Genomic DNA, 21,038 nt, shown 5'->3' with positions numbered 1-21,038 from the left:
GAATTTCAAAGACTTTGTACTTCTTAAGGGTAGGAATTTTGTGTTATCCAGTGCTCAATGAAAGATTGATGATGAAAAAATAAAATGATAGATAACATCTCCTCTCAAAAGCTATAAGTATAGCAAAATTTTTTATTAATTTTTATAGGATTTGAAGCTCAGAAGTACTAAATTTCTTTTTTGTCATATTAACTTCAATACAAAGGAGATAATAGAGCATTACGAACTCAAAATGTGTTTTGACATTTTCATACTAAAAATTTTTTTTGGCATTTGCTTTTTGCAGAGTAGTTTTCAGTATGAAAACTGAGTTCATTTAAATTCATATACATCTGAAGGGATTACCAAGTATATTTAACAAGCCATTCTTTATTTTCTATGCTAGCCAGGCCCTATGACTTCTCAGAAATATCTAAAACATGCATCAGGAGTTTTGACAAGTATGGTGGGTGGTTTACATTTTAGATGGGTAATAGGATACTTTGACAACAAGAGAGCTCTTACATCTTTACATTGATGGAATGACAGTAAAATACAGAAGAAAAAGTTGTTGCTTAAGATAGTGAGCAGAGTTTAGTCAAGTTTGGTATCATTTTTAGACTTGGCACAACTTAATTAGAAACAGATACTGGCTATCTAGTTGTAAGTAAATTGTGTCTTTTTGTTTCTCATCAGCAGAAAGAAGGGATTTATAGCATAGTACCTGAAGGAAAAAAAATAAAAGTATATATGCCCAAGTGATTTACCTCATAGTTCACTTTAATTAAAGCTTATTTCCTTTTAAGGAAGTATGCACATTTCTGATTTAATCATGGGGGGAGCAGGAAAACTTATATTCAGTTTACACACTAAAAGTCACAAGATTTCCAAGGTGCTAAGTCAGTGTAATGTGCCTAAAAGAGAGGGAAAAAGTGTTTTGTTTTTTAAAGTAAAAATGATGAACCATCTTCCCTTCCCGACATGGAGGCATCAACATGGTGTCTTAAAAATGCAATGTAGTGAAGGGGGTTAGGGAAGCACACAAAAGCATGAAGTTAACACCTAGAGATATGAAATGGTGAGTTGGAAACACAGAGGTAGTAAGCAGAGGCATTGTCACTTGGATTTTGATTATATTAAGCAAGTAAGTAAATGGATTGGGCAAATAGTAAATATATTGAGGGTAATGTCCACCAAGATTTTTTTGCTATTAGAAAAGATCAAAAGAAAGATCTAAGACTAGAAAGAGCCCTACGGTATATTGGATTAGAATCGGAGGTATAAGAATGAATTCAGAGTTTTATAGATATACATGGATCTAGATATAGTTATAAATGTATCTATATGTGTATATATGTTCATGTGTTACACCCCAAAGCAGTGAGCCCACTGTCCTTCCTGATCTCAGTTTCTAAACACCAGAGTGAGGGGAAGTGCAAGATCCATCCAGACATCTTGTACCAGAGAAATAATTGGGAAATGTCAAAGGGACCAGGATCCCCCTGGGCAAGTCAAGAGATTTAAGGCTCAAACTAAATAAACATAATGGATTACAACACATTGAATTAAGTAGGCATACATGAGTCTATGATGATATGTAAATAAATAAATGATAAAGAAGGGGAAAATGTATGTCGCAATGTGCATTCATAAATGTAGAAAGAAGCAGGGACATAATGAAGCATATTTGGATACTATCCTAGAGGTAATTCAGGAGTTACTAGTGGACACTAATATGGTGGGTAGAGGATTGATGAGGAACAGGATTTTAGTATAATCGTAGAATACCTCTTTGTAAAACATTAATCGGTTACAAAGGAGGAAGGTGGTGTATTTAAGGGAGAAAAACTGGGCAACAAAATTGCCAGGTGATGAAGATTAGTATCAGCAGTGGTGGGACAAGTTGACATCCTGAGCTTCCTGAAATGATACACTAAGAAATGCACATCATTATTTGTATGCTATTCCTGACAAGAATGCTCTACTAAGTCTGATCAGGAGGAAATACACTCAGACTCAGGTTGAAGGTTATGCTGTAGAATGTAAGACCTGAAATCTTTAAAGCCATCAAAAACATGAATGACAGGGAAATATTAAAGAACTGAAGAAGCATGACAACTAAATGCAGCCTGCATTCCTTGATAGCATCCTGGAAAGATACAGTTTGAACCATTGGCATTTGAATGAGGTCTTTGGATTGGATGGTAGTGTTGTGACAAACTTGCTTTCGGAATTTGGAATCTGCTGCTTATGTTAGAGGATCCTTGTTTTAGGATATATTCACTGGAATGTTTAGGGGAGACAGAACCTCATGTCTGCAGCTTGCTATCAAAAGGTTGAGAAAAAGACTAGTAATGATAGTTGTATTCATAGCAGTTGGGTGGGCACTGGAACAAATAAGCTAATACATTAACAGTTGGGATATCTGGGTAAAGGGTTCTGTTCACTGTTTAACAATTTTAAAATTACTTCAGAATATTTGCAAAGAAAAGTTATTGGAATAATTCTTTTGGTTAGCACATTGTGAGCATGTTTTTAGAATAAGAATGGTTAGTCAAAAAATTAAGGAAGAAAACTTAGTGGAGAAAAACACTGTATTGAGTATTTTTGCTGCACATTGTAATATATTCTGCATAGTTCCAAAATAAGTTCATTTTTTTACTCAGACTATTTTATTTTGTTTGAAATAATTTAGCAACTGAAGTAAATTTATTTATTCCATAATTATTTATTGAATACCTGCTATTGTATCAGGCAGCATTCTAAGTACTAAGGTGACAGAAAACAAAATCAAACAAAATCTCTGTCCTTAACAAGTTGCATTTTATTGAAGAAAGATTGGACAGTACCCAGATAAGCAAAATTAGACTGTTACTTGGTATTAAGTGCTCTAGAAAAAAATTAATTAAGGGAAGATCTGGGAGCATTGGGATGGAGTTGTAATTTTAGGTAAGGAAGTCTGTCCGAAGAGGGTGATATCTGAGCAAATACCTGAAGGAAGTGAGGAAGCAAGCCATGCAGATCTCGCGAGAGTATTCTCGGAGAACACACAGCAAGTGCAGAGACTGAGGTGGGAGTTTTTATGATGTAGAAAACCAGGAGGCCTGAGAGTCTGGAATGTAGTGAATGAGCAGACTAATATGAGTAAGGTCAGGGAAGTAATGGAAAGCCAAATAGTACAAGCCTTGTAGTTCATTATTAGGACTTTAGTTTTTAATCTGAGTGAGCTGAGAAACTTTTGCAGGGCTAAAGGAGAGGAATCACAGAATATGACTATATTTTAATATGATCACTCTGGTTAAGAATACACCATATAGGTAGTTGAGGACAAGAGGGAAGTAGGAAGACCAGTTAGAAACTTACTGCAATAAGGTGGCTTTTCCAGGGTGGTAGCAGTAGAGTTCATGGGTAAAATCGTAGGATTATTCATCGCATTAAGTGTGGAGACAATAGAGTAAAAATGTAGGGCATGAAAAAAAAAAAAGTAACTAAGGACTAACTAATCAATGGGAAAAATAGTATTGCCAGTAATTGAGATGGGAAGATTATAGAATGAGTAGACGTAAGGAAAAAGACCAGGAGTCCCCTTTTAGACTTAAGAAATTTGAGATGCCTATTAGACAACCAGATGGAGATGTTGAATAAGCAGTTGGAAGTGCAAGTTTAAGAGAGATCCAGACTTGAGATAAAAATTAAGGAGTCATTTAAACTTTGAGACTAGATAAGATCACTTAAAAGTCTGTGGTTGTAGAAGAAAGAGCAGTTGAAAGGCTCAGCCCCAGGGGCATTCCAGCATACAGAGGTGTGGGAGAGAAGAAAGAACCAAGAACGGAGAGAAGATGGTGCATCGGAACCCAAACCTATTCTCAGTGGTCCCAGAAAGTAGCAGCTGGTGAAATAAGGGGAAACGATGAGATTATAGTGTGCTAGGAGCCAAATAAAGAAAATGTTTCCTTGATGGACAAGTGACCACTTGTGTGAAAAGCTGTTAAAAGCCTGAATAGAGTGGTTTCAGAAAAGAATGGGAGGAGGGAAATAGAGGACAATAAAAATAGATGAGTCTTGTGAAGAATTGTGCTGTTAAAGAACAGAAAAATGGAGTAGTTGATGTGAGGAGAAAAGGAGCCAAGAGTTTTGTTTGTAGCTGGGAAAGTTCAAGACATGTTTATGGCAAGGTTATGTTGGTGGGAGTGATCCTGTTAAACGGAAGCTTGGTGATAGAGGGAAGAAAATTGCTGAGCAATGACTTTGAGTAGGCAAGAAATGTTGGCATTAATTGCATAAGTGGATGAATTGGAATTAGCTAGAATCTAGCGTGGTCCTTTAATCCATTGTAATAGGATGGAACACGAATACTAATAATAGGTGATGGAAGTTTGTAGAAGGTCCCTGATTGTTCCTGTGTTCTTAGTGGAATATAATAAGCAAGCAAAACCATTAGCTAATAAAGAATGGGGAAGGAGATGCTGGAGATTTGAAAAAGTGAAAAGGTTTGAAATAGTCATTTAGGAGAGTAGAGAAATAAAATACCAGAGAAATGTCTTTGGTAGCCTGTCAACCTTAGAGGCCTACCTGAAGTAAGTAACCATGTGCTTAAGAGATCAGTTATATTCAGGCAAAAGTTGGATTTAACCAGGGTTGTTTGTTTTATGTGGGGAAAAGGATGAGAGGGAAGAGGGTGTGTGTAGTTGGTTATTTGAGAGAAAGAGATGTTGAGCGAATATGCAGGGAAATGATTATGCTTACTGACCCTAAGGAAGAATTGAGGGTTAGAGGGTAAAAATATGGTAAAGTGAGATTGAAGGATATGGAAAAATTATAGGAACAAAGGCTTATAGGATCCTTAGGGTCTTACACCGTTGTTGGTATCTGGGCACTAAAGGAAGTAAGCTGGAAAGAAGGATCATCTAATTGGATATTAAAATCATCAAGAATTATGAAAGGAGAAATGTTGGAGTTGGTGATAATGAGTCAGGAGCTAAACTCTTCAAGGAGTGGGGGAAAATGGCTGAGTATTTACTGAGGACTGCAGTGTGAAGAGGACTCGTGGTGTGATGGCATGAGAGCCAGTGCATAAGAACAAGGAGAGCACCCCACTGACAGGCCTAGTTACGGGTTTACTTAACAATTCTGAGCAGAGATTATTGTCTGTTTTCTGTAACTCAGCCCCCCAAATCTAAATTTGGAATCCTTCTTAAAAAGTAAAATAAACAAAATATATTAAAATTTTGTTATTTTACAAATACTTGGTGCTTCTGTGAAATTTTAATAATTCAAAAACTGACTTTAACCTATCACTTTAGGATACTTTTCAGTTTTGTATTAAACAGTGTAACTAACTGAGTTATACCTCAAAACTTATAAGATGTTTGGAAAAGAAAACTGTGGTTGTATGTCCACTTTTTATAACATATAAGCATATTTACTTATTTCATGTTGGCAGACATACCAGAGATTGTTCCTTGTGTACATACTGGGAATGTCATAAATGATCTGCATGATAAAGATGTTGATGTTTAATTGTCGCTTTCCTTTCTTGTAGATTACATACCGACTACGGCACCTCCTTCGAGCAAGGTGTGATGCTTCCCCGGTGACCAACAATACCATCCAGTTTCACTGTGATCCTAGTTTCTGGGCTCAAAATATTATCAATTTAGGTAGGCTGTTATGCACATTGTCTCCCAGTGCCATTTGTTTCTGGATCTCTTAATGATTATGATGTTATTGAAAATGTATTCCCTTCCACCCCCAAAGTGTTTTCATTACCTTGTTTTAAAGACATGGAATTTTTACTTGCATTTCATTAATGTATATTATATGGCAGTATATTACTGCCATTTACACACACATATAATGTGTATATGTGTGACACATGCATGAATATAATAAACACATGTAAATATATAGATGATATGAAACATTATATTGACTCATAGGATATCTAGACTTCGGAATTTGGAATTTCTTTTTCAACAGAATCTTGCTTGTACTGTTACCTGTAGATTTATCTGAAAGGGTTGATAAAGCTTTGACTCATGATTGCCATTGATAAAGGATTTTTGATAGTAGAATGTTTTCTTTTAAAACAGTATTTCTCATACTGTCATTGGCTTACTTACTTTTTAGACCCAGTCATTGGGTGCCTAATGCTTTGTTTGCTTTATCTTGGTAGGGAACACTTTTCATTTTTTTCTTTTGCCTTTTACATACTAACTATGTATTTTAGCTTCCTAATTAAAGTATAAGATGCATACAAAAAAGTGTCCCAATTTTAAGTATCAGAGCCCATTGAATTATCACAAAGGGAGACTATCATTTTGGTAACATTAGGAGCTCCAATATCCTTGCAGGCAGTTCAGCAGGAAGTTATTACATTCTTTCTTGTTACATATTTTCTAGTAGAAAAACTTTCACCTTTTGCCCGCTTTCTTAATTTCTCACAGGGAAACTACAAAAACAAATTTAAGAATTCTCTATATATTCATCAACCAAAAATATTCCCTTTGCTGACAGTTTTTGGGCTCATTAACTTTGTTTCAAAATCATCAAAGATGGCTGCTCTCTCGTTGCATAGACTAGATTCCAGGTAGGAAAGAAGGAAAATGCTGGAAAAAGAGCCAGTGCTGTCATAACAATGGGAAAGGAAGAAACAGGCTTACACAAATCTTATCCATACAAAGGAAGAAAATAAATGGCAATGAGGTGACCCCTGCCGCTCCGTTTAGAAGTATAAGCACACAGCCATATATTTATATATATTTACTGATACCTAGTAGACAACTGGAAGCATGCACACTCTCACTTAGGTTACTGAAAAGATGCATATTGATACAAAGTGTATGTATAAGTAACTATCTCTTAACCCTACCCCACCCTACCATCATATATATATATATGCTTATAAGCATATCTCACAGCATAGACCACAAGATGTAGACATAGATGAGATTAAGAATATGTATATAACTGTACACACATAATAGAGTTTTAGACATCAGCAAAAACAAAATAAGAACAGCATCTCCTCTCATTTTTGTGCAGTTTGTGAAACTCTCATAAAAAAATCTAGTCAATATCCTTTGGGATATCTCAGAGCTGTCATTTACAACTTTGTGAATTGTCATTTACAATGAGATTTACATTTTAAATCTTCCAAAGAGACAAGTTCTCTAAACTTGTTTACCCATAGCTTCTGAGAAACATCTTATGTAAGAGTGCAAGGGAAAAATATTAATCTACATGAATATTTACTTAATGCCTTAGTGACTTGGGTAAGTTGTTCAATCTCTCTGAACCTTAGATCTCTTACCAGTAAAAAGGACTGTAACAAGAATATGCCTAGACCTACTATCACAGTGCTTAACATGTAGCATTTAATGAGTGATAACCATAATTTTTAAGGAGGTATATGTTTAATAAATAAGATAACTTTGGAGTCTCTACTTTTGAAGAAACCAAGCTTAGTCTTACGCTTGGATCAAACTTATTAAAGGTATTTTAAACCCTAAAAGTCTAGTTGTAAGCCTGTCAAACTATTATGTATGAGAGAATTGACATTGTATGTGCTGTGAGGTCGTAAGGAATTTAAGAGATTACAAATTGTTAATATTAGAGAATCAGATATTTGGTGGGATTGTTTTGGAACCAGTGTCAGTTTTGCTTGTTTCGTTTTGATATATAACAGCAGTTCTCCAAGTATAATATGTAAGGCTCCTTCAGGGGACCATAAAGGCCTACCTTTTCTCCAACTACATATCCATGTGTGGCTGGAATTTCTTCATATGACAGATAATACAGAAACAGATATGAGATTTCAGCCATTAAGCCAGACATTTAAAGAGATTTTCAGAAATGTAAAACAATGCCACCCTTCAGTAAATTTAAAAAAGGATAGTTTTTTGTAAAAACATGTTATATTATGGGTTTATTGGTATATTTAAATGAATTAGTGAATAAAAATACTTTAATTCTCATTTTTGGTTTGTGATATGGTAAATTTTGATAGATTGGACCTATATAAACAAAAGCTGAAGCTCTTTTGGGCCTTATTTTAAGAGTGTAAATGGTTTCTGAGACCAAAAAGTTCCTTGGCACTTCAGAAGTTCAGCAAAAATAGCCTTACAAAAAGTGGTATTTCATTATCAGAAAAACTTCAGAACTTAACCTTTTTTCTTTAATTAGGTTCTTTAGTAATCGAAGATAAAGAGAGTCAGCTACAAATGCCTAAGCAGAACCCTGTCGTGGAACAGAATTCACAGCCACCAGGTGGTTTATCTTCAAACCAGTTATCCAAGTTTCCAACACAGATCAGCCTAGCTCAGTTACGACTCCAGCATATGCAGCAACAGGTAATGGCTCAGAGGCAACAGGTGCAACGGAGGCCAGCACCTGTGGGTTTACCAAACCCTAGAATGCAGGGGCCCATCCAGCAACCTTCCATCTCTCATCAGGTAAATTTGGAAGCAGGCCTGTCCTAACTTACAGTACAATTGTATTCATCAGCTCTTAAAATAACCAACACATTTGTCATCCATGGTTTAAATATATGAATTTATAAAAATTTATCACATAAGAATCCCTGATTTAACTCCTAGTTGTTAGCCCTTTTCAAAAAGGAATTAAATGGTTTATTTAGCTGGTACAGCTATTTTCATCTACTCTTTGTTGTCTTCAAATTGTAACAGAGAATAAATGATTGCATTCTTAAATAACCCGATTGATGGGAAAAATTGTGTACCTGTAACTCATAATTCCTATATTAGTGCTTCAGAATGAATAATACTTTAGTTATCTGTTCTCTGGGGATGCCGTGTTTAGAAAACTACATTGCATCTTAGAAACTAGGGCAAATGAAATAGAAAAGGGCAGGTAGTGGTTCATAAGAAATCTACCCTTTTCAGCCTTTTTCTGAGCAAATATTTCTTGAACCATTCTTGTTTTTACTAGATATGAAGTACTCTATTTACTTACCCAGTTTTTGAAGCTTAAAGTTGTATATACTTTGTTAAATAGTTGACCATCCTGCTCAGATGAGATGTGGGCATATTTAGATTTAATAAAAGTTTAGTAAGCGGTATAAAATCTAATTAGTTGTTTATTACTTCCAGTTACATTTATTTAGTAATTTATACTCCCTATTTTTGATAAGAATTTGAAGTGATTTACAGTAAATGACACAAATGAAATGGAATGAGGTTTAGTAAGAGTCAAAGTTCAGAACTAGGCTCAAGAATTCTTATACTTGAGAACAAGACTTAGCTCAGAATTTTTTGTCAAAGCAAACAAGAAGCAGGAATAATACCTCTATTATTTGGTAAAAAGGAAACATGCCTGTTAGCTAGGGGAGAAACTTCTTACTAACATTTCACTAGCACTAACAGGAATATATAATGTGGTTCATTATAAAAAGTAATTAAATGACATCATTCCAGTTTTTGTGGCAGGTTGACAAAACAGAAATCGTCTTCATAAGACTGTTACTTCAACCCTGAATAAAATTGAGGGCATACGTAGATCCTGATTTTGTTAAGTTGCTTCTGTGAAGTCTTGAGGTAATTGAGGTGAAGTATTTGAGGTTTATGGCTTTCTAGTGTAATTAAGGAGGCATGGCAAATCCAGGGGAATACTACTAGTATGCCCAATTGATCATTCCTCTTGAACTTTGTTTTAACCCAGGTTTTTACAGGAGGTAAATAACAAGCAATTTAAGAGGTCTTTGGTGAGTGTTCCATGGGAAAAGATTCATACACTTTAGATACCAGAAATACAACTGATAGATTTGAAATTCTGTTAAGGAAACTGAGGAATGATTTTGTTATTACCTCTGCAGACCATAGAGTGGCATATTTCAGATAGAGATTGCAAGAGTACCAAAATATTTCTGAAGATAAATGTGAAGAGGAGAGAAAATAATTACTTATTGAGTACCTAGTGCTAAGCATTTGCATGATTAAGTGTCTGAAAGGTGGTAAAGTGATTTTTATTTAATAGATTTATTAACCCGATAAAGGATAAATCCATCGTTTAATTGCCTTTTCACTAATAAGTGAGAAACAGAAACAATAAGATACTATGTACTTGGCCACATTATCATAGCTATTTATATAAGCAGTGACAAAACGGAAGTGACCTCTGAACCTTTATCCTATTTATCTCAAATTTGCCTTTGGTCTTATTTTTCCTCTCTAGGATTTACTGCTGTATAATCGATATAACATACAACCTAACCTCTATTACAACCTAATTTTCTCATGTAGAAATAAAGCAGTTTTCACATCTTTTGGTCATTACCCCACATGCTTTTCTTTTTCTGCCTACTCTCAGTGACTCCTGAACCTTATTTCACACTCATCTCATTTTTATCTGCTATCTGCCTAATACCCACTTACACATTTTTCACTTACCCATTTGTCCTCTTCCATAAACTTTTACGCTGCTCTGGCCACCTGTGTCTTTAGTTTTCTACCAGTTTATTTGCATATATGTGTGGGAAGATGTCTGTCTGTAAGCAGGTATATATGTGGGTGTGTTCAAATCATACTCTACATCTGTCCATAGAATTCAGGTAAATTTAAAGGACTCCTTCTAAAAATCACTTATATGACAGATCTCTATTTCATCTTCATCTGAAGATTAACCATGTTATCTACATGATTAAAGAATTGGATGACCCAGAGTAGAATACATGGTTGTATGACTGAGTAGCACCAACTTGTTAGACACTGTTTATTTAGCAGTGTATTATACTCTAATGGACAAGTGTGAGTTTGCTAGAGAACACTGTCACACACGTTATATTACACATAATCACAGCAATGCTCCTCGCTCCTGAGACAGGTTTACTGCTGCGGAGATGCTCTCATTTATATGTATACATTAATTTTCCTGAACAGTGGATGGATGTTAGAAGGGCATCAGTTATCCTTTATACACAGTTGGAAACTACTGACCTAGAATAAAATCAAAATCTATAATAATGAAGGTGTTTAAAGTGAGGATGAAGACAGTGACGATTATATGTCAGTTTAACTTTAAATTATTTCTTTTCTCCCTTTTTTCCTTATGTGTCTATCAAATTAGTTAATTAGCACTGGATTTGCTGTCTTTTATGCTTATAACTAGATTCTTTGAATTAACTCAATCAACTACAACAGTTTATAAGAGGGAAAGAAAAATCACCTCACACTTGTATCAGACTGTGAACTCCTTGGTGGCACAGTTGACATCCATTCGGGCTCTGATTTCTCGCAGAGTATGTCACTGTGCTGTTAAGTCTCATTTCTTGACTAAATCACTATGTAAACTTCAGTGTGGGTGGTAGTGTGCATGTAGGATAGCAAAAGACTTATGTAACTACCTTTATTCTCCCTTCAGGATCATTGTAGGTGCTTCTCCACTTTAAAAAAAATTATCTCTTTGATAAACTTAGAAGTTTTCCAGTATTTCCACTATAATTCTCCAACTTTGTGTTCGTGTTCCTATGGTATAAACCCTGTAAGTCATAAAACTGTAAAGAATCAGAAAGAATAGCTGTGGCTGCAGGCTTAGACTTCTGTATAAAGTTTTGACATTTTTTTCTGTTTTTCTTTAATATTTTTCTGTTCTTAACCCACAGAATTTTCCTTGTCTTGAAACAGTATTTTGTATTGAGTGTGTCATTCGTGGCCACTCTTTAAAGTCACTGAGAGTGAATCCAGAGCCAACTAGTTTGTGAGATAGGGGAAAGAGAAGCAGTTTACCCAGGAGAGGAAATTCCAAAAATGGGAGGAAAAGAAACAAAAGGTCATGGCTATACTTTAATACTGTGAAGATACACAACTATAAAGTTTAAGGCATTGCTATTTCACCCTTACATATTCCACATTTATTTATCCCCTTGTGAATATGGGAAATAATAGCTTCCTCTCTGAGGAGTTCTAGTAATGTATAGTTGAGGTAGCCTAAAAATAAGTATTCGTTCTGCAGTAAGTTGCCAACCATAGAGAATTGGATAGTCAAGCTGAAATTGGCATATAAGGTTACCTTTCTCTAGAACACTGGTCTCAGTTTCCAGGGCTAACATTTATGAGCGAAGTAGGTTTGCCTTGCCAGCCCTTGCCCTATTCTGTAATCATTGGCCAATGTTGCCTGATTTTCTTTGAAAGGTTTCCTTTCAAAATCTACATTCTTTTAGGAAAACTCATTCTTTAAGCTGTAATTAGTCCTTCTTCAACCCCCAGCTAAACATCAGAACATGTTTTGGTCATGACATGGCAGATCTAAATTTGGGTTAACACCTCAGTGCTACCTTTTACTGGCTGTGTGACTTTTTTTTAAGTTATCTAAACTTTCTAATGCTTAGTGTCCTAGTTTGTAAAAATGACGGGAAGGTAATGAGATAACACATGTAAAATTCTGATCACAATGTCTGGCATACAATTTGATCTCAATAAGATATAAAATGCATTAATTTCTAAATATTATTAATATCAACTGTTTTCATTAATGTGATTGCAGACCTTGGTGCCAGAGTACCTGAGTTTAAATCCCACTCCTTCCCTTACTTTCTTTGTTAATCATGGACAAGTTACTTAAACTGTCTATACATTAGTTTCATTTTCTATAAAGTAGAGTTAATCCCTACCTAGAATTGTTGTGAAGAAGAGTTAATACACATAAACCACTTAAAGCAATACCTGGCATGTAATAACTGTTCAATAAATGTTAGCGATTACTAATCTACAACAGTGTTATTTTAGGAGGTTTGAAGAGGGCAGTTCTTTGCAAATGACAGTCATCAAGGACTTAGAAGGATACCAAAGATAAATTTTACCTACTTAACAACATGGTCTAGGCCCAATTCTGGTATAACCTACTTACAGTTGGAAACCCACTCCGAAGGCTCTTTCCTACTAAAATTCCTTTTCTTTAAATTGCTTGTACACATTCCGGAAGGTGACCCCCTTCCCCTATACCCTTGTTATAATACTAATAATGATGCATCTGTGATAAGAGTCTCTGTCTTTCTCTAAAGTTATAAAACAGAGTTCTCCATAATTTGTCTTTCAGGAGTTGATTGTCACTAAATTGGTTTAATTTCTTTTTTCTAGCAAACCCCTCCACGTCTGATAAATTTTCAAAATCACAGCCCCAAACCTAATGGACCAGTTCTTCCTCCTCATCCTCAACAGCTGAGATATCCACCAAACCAGAATGTGCCACGACAAGCAATAAAGCCCAACCCTCTGCAGATGGCTTTCTTGGCTCAACAAGCCATAAAACAGGCATGTATATTTACTTTCTCTCCTCAGTCGTTGTACTACTTCCAAATCACATTGACTTTATAGATAAAGCAAGAGTTACACAGAACAAGAGCGAGCTTTTTTTTTTAATAAATGTGAATTACAAAGTTTGTTACAGACCTATAGAGACAAAGCTAAAAGAAGGGTCTTGATACTTTGTAATTAACAAGAGAAATCAAGCCACTTATATAGGAGTGGAAGTCCAGAATAGTCAGTAAGTCGTGGGTGTTAATATTTGCAATACTGATGTGTGTAGCTTTTATGTGAGTATATTAAATTTCCTAAAACAGAAGAAATATTCTAACAAATACAGGTTATATTCTGGAAAAGAGAATAATAAAGGAATCTTTAGAGTGTTTCAAGGAGACATCTCAGAAACAAATTTAGTATGATATAGTTTTAATATGGAATACATATACATGTGATAAAGTTTAATATTTAAAGTTATATATTAAATCTGATATGGTTTAATATTTATATTAATGCCTTCAGGTCCAAATACTTTCTAGATACTACATTGTTTTTTAAAAAGTAAAAGTTCTCTTGGGGCTTTGTCTTATTGAAGCGCTTGTGTCAAGTCTTTTCAGCTGAAGGCTTGTAGATTGATTTCAGCTTAATTTTTGCCAAAACCAAAGTAAAGAAAATGATGTTATTTTCCGTAATTCTGCGACATTCATTTTAATCAGATGATTTGAAAATTTTATTCTACAACTACATACATTTTGTGTGTGTGTGTATGTGTATTTATAATTAGTTTGGCTTTGCTATAATTGCTAAAATTTGGCTTCACCAAATTTTCTTAAATAACATTTTAATTATTTTAAATAAAAGGCACATCTTTCTCCATTTCATCATTGGAGGTGAAGTGAAAAGAACTCAAGCTATAGCTTGGCCTTAAGTTATGCTAATTTTTCTAATAATTTTGTGGCTTTGTACAAGTTTAGTCATTTAAATCTCATTTGCCCCAACCATAAAATGGGTACCTTGCAGAGTTGTGCTGAGGTTTAGTGCTAACATATATAAAAGCCCCTAGCACATTCTTTGTACAGATGTTTACACTCCCTCTTCTCCATTATTTTTAATGAACAAACACTCTTAGGAATGTTTTAAAAAATGTGTCCAGGTCAAAAAAAAGAGCTAAACATAAATGTATAAATGAACAAACTCGGAGAAAATACATGAGGGATTGATTTCAATTGATAGATTAATTTAACAAAGTATAGTGTACTGGTATGGTGGGAATATTTTTCAGCTGTCAAAAAAGTGTAGTAATCTTTATATGATCTCCTAAGTATATTATTATATGGGAAAAATATGTTATTGAATTTTTGTGAGGTATTATCACATGTTTGTGGGTATTTGTCTTGCCGGTGGGTTTCAGCTCCAGGCAAGTCACTGGATTCGGTGAGACCAAAGAACAACAACAGAACACTGGAGATAAAAGGGTTTATACCAACCTTTATTGTTAGGGTGGCAGATTGAGTGCTAGAATCTTGTCTGCTTCTGGCAAGTTCACATTCTGTCTAGTCTCTGCCTCCAGTAGCCAGGGAGAGCACTGGGCAGAAGTTTTATATAGTAACACAGACAATAATGCCTCATTGCCTATCAGTGTGTAAGCATGTTGCCTACGCAGTAGGCCAATTACATCATCAAGTAGATTAGGGTCAGGTGAGGATCCTGGCCATAGGAACTTCCATTTAACCTATAGTGTTTTTTGTTTGTTTTTAAATCTCATATACATAGGAAAAATTTGCAGATATGATCAACTATAACTGATTTTTCTGAGAATGGAAGGACAAAGGCAGGGAGGAAGGAGAGAGAGGGAAGGGGTGGAATGTGAGGGGTGGGTAAGTGTTAAAGATAACATTCACAGGTTTCTTACATACTTTGTAAGTGGAGCATATAAATTAGATTTTTCAAAATCAGAATGTTTCAGACATTATCACTGCATATAGTGTGATCCTTATATGTGGGAATTTTTTAGTCTTGGTTGATGTTCCTTTCCGCACAATTTTATTATGAAAAATTTCAAACATAACAAGTTGAGAGAGTTGTACAGGGGACAAATTGCTCTATTTGTCTTCTAACTTACTATCCATAAACCCACTTATCCATCCACCTATCAGTCACCCTTATTTTTTAATAGATTTCAAAATAAATTATAGGCAGCAATGTAGTTCATCTCCATACTTCAGCATTCCTAGTGTTATTTTAATGTGTATATCTCAGCCTCTAAACATAAATGACAGTGTCCTCAGATGTTTGTTGATTCTTGATTACCGGTTCATAGATAAGAAGTGAGTGAAAAAGACAAAAAAATTTGAAAACCTAGGTCTGGGGCAAATGTTTGATGATTAAGGTTTCACTCTAGTTTTAGGCGTACTCGGCATGTTTTTGGGGGAATAGTGTGTCACTATTCTTTAGGTCTTACCATTTAGTCTGGTGCAATTCCCAAAGGATTTTTCTGTCCTCTGCCAAAAATGTAGGCCCTGTCTGTTGGGGGAAGAAAACTGGTAGAGCAGTGTAGGTGGAAGCTCAGTGTTTAGGTGTGTGGTTTCTTTGTCTTAATTTTCAGTGCAGTACTTCTGCCTTCATCTGAACCTGAGACCCTTCAATGCAGACACTGTTTTGCCTGTTCTGGAGAATAAACTTCCAGCCTTTTTTTGTGGAAGTGGAGGAAGTCTTTATTATCTTGGGGTAGCTACAAGTAGAGTAGCAAAGGACCATGAGATTAAATACTTCTTAAACAGACATTCAACAGATCATTCTGTTTTAGCCCCAACTCTACCTGTAATGCTTCTAATTCCCAGTGTTTTAAGGATTCTGCAATATATGTTGATTTTCTTATCTGTTTTCCCTCCTGACAGCTTAGATTTTAGCCTTATCAAATTGACTTAAGTGATTTGCTATTTGTCCATCTGCTTTCCAGCTTCCATAATGTGATTTCTGTCGTCTCTCCTGTTTTGCCTTTATAAGTCAGTTCCTCTTTTTAAAAAAAGTAATCCTTAACTGTTATTTTAAGTTGAAGGTATGTCAGGTTGGTACAGAAGAAAATGTGCTTTTTCAGCCCTCCATCTTCACCTTGAAGCATATGAGTTTGTGTTTCTTTTCCAGTAGTATATGCTTTCTGAAATTGGGTACTATGGTTGTCTGGTGTATACTAACTATTGTCTTCTGGTAAAAAGCCATGCTTTTTATTTTTTATTTCTGGACAAGATTAATGAAAATTTTATGTAACTGCGGCACCCCCAGCCCCCATTCAAATTACAGTTGAATTCAAATAACAATACATCTTCTGCTTTGTTTTATGTCTGGCAATGGATCAGGTGGGCATTTTATGTTATAGGCCTGCTGATATACAACCTTTCTTCTTCCCTTCTTGCTGTTCTAGTGGCAGATCAGCAGTGGGCAGGCTGCCCCATCAACTGCCAGCAGCACATCCTCTACTCCTTCCAGTCCCACCATTACTAGTGCAGCAGGACACGATGGCAAAGGATTTGGTTCACCTATGATTGATTTGAGCTCACCAGTGGGAGGTTCTTACAATCTTCCTTCTCTTCCAGATGTAAGTATACACAAAAGTTACACTAAGAATCTGTTCCAAAAATTTTAAGTAAACTTGGATCTAGTAAAAGGCGTGGGTTTGTAGGATTATAGGCTGTTTGTGTATTTGTTCTTCAAAGTTTTATCTTTTAGAAAGATTATAACAGCAGGAAAAATAAAAAGATTATAAACACTTGAACATATTGCAGAATGTCTTTCAGGACACTGGAGTTAACAGTGTTTGTAAATGCATGATGAATAATGATGGAATATGGAATTTAAACTGGGAAAGGAGGGAAGTAAGGACATGGGAGGAGGCACTGGAAAGTTGAATTGCTGAATGTGATATATGAGTATAAGGTTAGAGAGGGAGGCTAGAATTTAAGACATGAGAAGAGATGGAGACAAGTTTAATAATAAAAATGAAAACATTTTCTACTAATTCATACTGTCAGATACAGAATTACTCTGATTTTTTAAATATTTAAATTAACTATATTTAGTCTCTAAACTCTTTGTCAGTATACTTTTAAAATAATCTTTTCCAAAGGCAGAAAATAGAAGATCTCCATGCATAAGTTGATACTTGCTTTACCTTTTCTTACCCTTTAAGGTTAGGTAATCATGTACACAAACATTAATAACTTTTAGAACATATCTTGTAAGATTGTGAATTTTTAAATTTTCATTAGTTTGTCCTCCCAGTTTCTATGATCAACTAATATTTTTCCTAATAGTTTTATCATTAACCTTCCAAAGTTATTTCATTTTTTAAATAATTGTATATACTTTGAATGGTTAGAGTTAATGTATTTTTTATGCATAGTTAATACATAGGAAAACCTCTTTTGTCTCATTCCTAAAATTTTATTTTAGCTTTTAGGATTACTCCACAATGTAAATAGCTTTCCTTAGATTAAGATCCAGTCATTCCAGCACTCTCTGAAAAGTATTAGCCAAGGTACTGCCAAGAGAACATGAAATGTAAATGACCCTGTGTACACACTCCCTTCCCTGCCGCCACATGAAAGAAGAAACACAGAAAGTAAAATCGTCCTTCTGCTCTTTCCTCTGAAGTCCTAAGATAGAGGCAACCCATTGTCCACCAGCCTTTCTCAACTGAAATTTCTCATCTGACCCAGAGAATAAAGAAACTGATCTGAATAACCATTTTCTCAATCTTCCCAAGGGTAGTTCGTAACAAGCACTATTCTAGATGCAAAGGCGAGAAGTAAATTCATTGTATGCAGTTTTTGCCCTAGGATCATCTCGTAGAATCTGGTTGAGAAAAACTGGAATTAAGTTAGAGAATTGAACTGGAGTTTAGTAATGTTCTTGGGAAATAAATAATGTATTTCAGCATGAAGAGATTTGCATCTAAAGCATGAAATTCTTATTCATTAGAAATTTATCAGTAGTTTAGCCTGGCAATCAAATAAGAAAGAAATGTTATTTACATGCCTTTTACATTAAAGCAAGAATCTTTAGAGATCAGTTTTTTTCTACCACATGTAATAGTGGACTTAGATGAAGTTAGTGCTCAGGAAATGTGTAAATGTATGCACTTGTTTTACCTATGTAGTGCATACAGAGAATCAGTTCTCAAAGTGTAGGCACAGTCCCTACAACTCTTTCAGAGGCTCCAGAGTCCTCCCTGCATGAAGCCAGATTTTCTTTATATTCCTCAACCAAAATCACACATCACAACAGATTGAATATGAAAGCAGATACAAAAATCCAGTTGGCTGTTATTAAGCCAGACACTAAAGAGGTCTACAAAAATGTGAAATTGTGCTACCCTTTTCACCAAAGTGTTTTGTTTTTTAATCAGCTACCTTTTGTTATTTTTAAATATGTATTTTGAAAATACATTTTTTTTTCATTTTAATTTTTAAGGGTATATGAATGACACACAACACTCCTTTCTCTTGGCTCATGACTTCTGAAATAGTCTGTGCTCAGTATGTTTACTAAATGGAACATTAAAGAGTAAAAGCTTTCCTCAATATTGTTTTTTGGGAAAATATGCATAAGAACTTACTAGATATGATATTTACATGTTTTATTATTTGCTAATAATTAAATTATTGGTTTTCTTATAAACTTAAAGTAGTTTTTAACTTGCAAAATCAGAATGCTGTTAAATAATTTCTTTTGTTATAAGATTGACTGTTCAAGTACTATTATGCTGGACAATATTGTGAGGAAAGATCCTAGTATAGATCATGGCCAGCCAAGACCACCCTCAAACAGAACTGTCCAGTCACCAAATTCATCAGTACCATCTCCAGGCCTTGCAGGTAAGGTAGAGTGGGCATCCTTTGCTTTTTATGAGTATCTTCCCAGTTTTTAACTTTACTTATAATAATAATAAAAACAACCCCCACAGCCCCCTGGCACAGGCCCCATGTTTTGTTGCATGATTAAAATGAGTCTATTAAAATTATTAAAAATTAGTATATCCTCACCATGGGAAGCAAAGGTTAAATCTCTCTCTACCTTTTCAATTTCAAAAGAACTTATAAACATTAATAGCATTTGCCAGAAGGAAATTATTATTACACATTCTGTCTTTGATAAGTTGCCTGAGATGTGGCCCCGGGAAGTAATTTGCCTAGGGCCAAAATGAATCAGGACAATCACTCTTTTGGTGGTTTGTTTGGTGTTTAGCTGTGTTTAAGAGTTTTTAACACAGCTATTCATTTCCTCTGAGAGAAGCACTTAATTGAAACATAAAACACAAACTGGAAGGAAATTGTCGACAAAATGTGGCAGAGAAACTGTTCATAATTATGTAACAAGTTCATAAAAATAAGTAAGGAAAGTACTCAGTGTTGCCAAAGGTCATGAGCAGATAATTCCCTAAAGAGGAAATACAAATAGCCAGTAAAGTGTGTGTGTCAGGTGTGTTCAATCTCCCTGTAGTCATTAAAAAAAATTAAAACAAGATATAATTTCTAACTAATGAATTAATAAAGATTTTAACAGTGAAAATACTCACTTATGAGAATATGATAAGAGAAGTACGCTGATAGACATGACTTAACAAAACCTTCTGGAAACCATTTTGGCAATATTACCAAAACTAACATTCACTTAAGTACTGACTCTGTGCTGAGCACTGGACAGAGAACCTTATATGTACTACCCCATAGAATATTTGTTGCAGTGTCTTTCATGAGTTGGTGTCTGTGTGGCTTTCTTTCTCAGACTACTTTTATATCAACCCCTACCACTCTTTTCATCTTCTGTAGCTTTCACTGGCACTAGTGTCCTTATAACATGAGACATTTGACAATTGATTGTCAGATGTCTGGGTGGAAAGTGTGGAGGGATGCTCCAGGCATCTAGTAGTTCCTGGTAGAGGCCAGGAATGCTGCTAAACCTCTACAGTGCATGGCCAGCCCCGCACAATGAAGAATTATGTGGCCCAAAATGGCAGTATTTCTGAAGCTGAACAGCCCTACTAGTCTAAGGGGACTTAGACTGTGCTGGCAGTTCTACAGCTACTTTTTATTTTACATAATTTCGTTATGTTCCCAGTTTCAATGTAGTATTAAGTGAGCACATTCAATAGGAATTAAATACATAAGTATTAATTCATGCATGAATGTGTATTATTTCCTCCTTTTCAGGACCTGTTACTATGACTAGTGTACACCCACCAATACGTTCACCTAGTGCCTCCAGTGTGGGGAGCAGAGGAAGGTAAACTGACTTAACCTGATTCTTTAATATGTAAAATCTGTTATTAAAATTATCTTGCCAGTACTCCACATGCTTTGGCACTCAATACATAACAAGTTCCCTTATTTTTAACTTTTAAATTAAAATTTTAATATTTACATACTGTATGTTAATACATTAATTAATGGGTTAAGTAAATGTAGTAGTTTTTTTCTTTAAATTGATACAAAATATTTGTGTATATGTTGAAAATAAGAAAATATATTTGACCAGCATACTAGCGAGAAGAAAATAAAGTGAAGTATAATATACTGCACTGTACAGGAACACAAAGAAGTCCGGAGTTACAGGAAAGAAACAACAATTTCATACTAACTTCAGTATTCTCTGACTTTTCTAATGACCAAACATTAATTCTGCTTTAAAACAAATTAATTTACAGTTGTTGAGAAATTCTATTTTAACTTTCTGCTCTGCTCATCCACTCGTCATGCTCGCAGTAATGAACCCATTCCTTTTCCAATCACATGGAAGAAGCATTCCATG

The 21,038-nt window shown here is 35.0% G+C and overlaps 1 protein-coding gene across 2 annotated transcripts in view; it reads left to right on the top strand.

Moving 5' to 3' along the window:
• The window catches only part of TRIM24 (tripartite motif containing 24), a 105,442-nt gene that overhangs the window by 73,424 nt on the left and 10,980 nt on the right, over positions 1–21,038 (top strand). The window contains exons 8-13 of one of the 2 annotated variants that reach the window (XM_073238389.1): positions 5,522–5,639; positions 8,164–8,330; positions 13,071–13,244; positions 16,654–16,827; positions 18,970–19,105; positions 20,441–20,513. In XM_073238389.1, coding sequence (XP_073094490.1) covers positions 5,522–5,639; positions 8,164–8,330; positions 13,071–13,244; positions 16,654–16,827; positions 18,970–19,105; positions 20,441–20,513 — 842 coding nt within the window. Of the gene's footprint in view, positions 1–5,521; positions 5,640–8,163; positions 8,433–13,070; positions 13,245–16,653; positions 16,828–18,969; positions 19,106–20,440; positions 20,514–21,038 lie in introns of both variants that reach the window. The other variant, XM_073238387.1, reaches the window with a different exon arrangement.

Source organism: Manis javanica, chromosome 6 (genome assembly GCF_040802235.1).
Source record: "Manis javanica isolate MJ-LG chromosome 6, MJ_LKY, whole genome shotgun sequence".
In the NCBI taxonomy this organism is placed as follows: Eukaryota; Metazoa; Chordata; class Mammalia; order Pholidota; family Manidae; genus Manis; species Manis javanica.
This window is presented reverse-complemented; position numbering and strand designations above follow the sequence as displayed.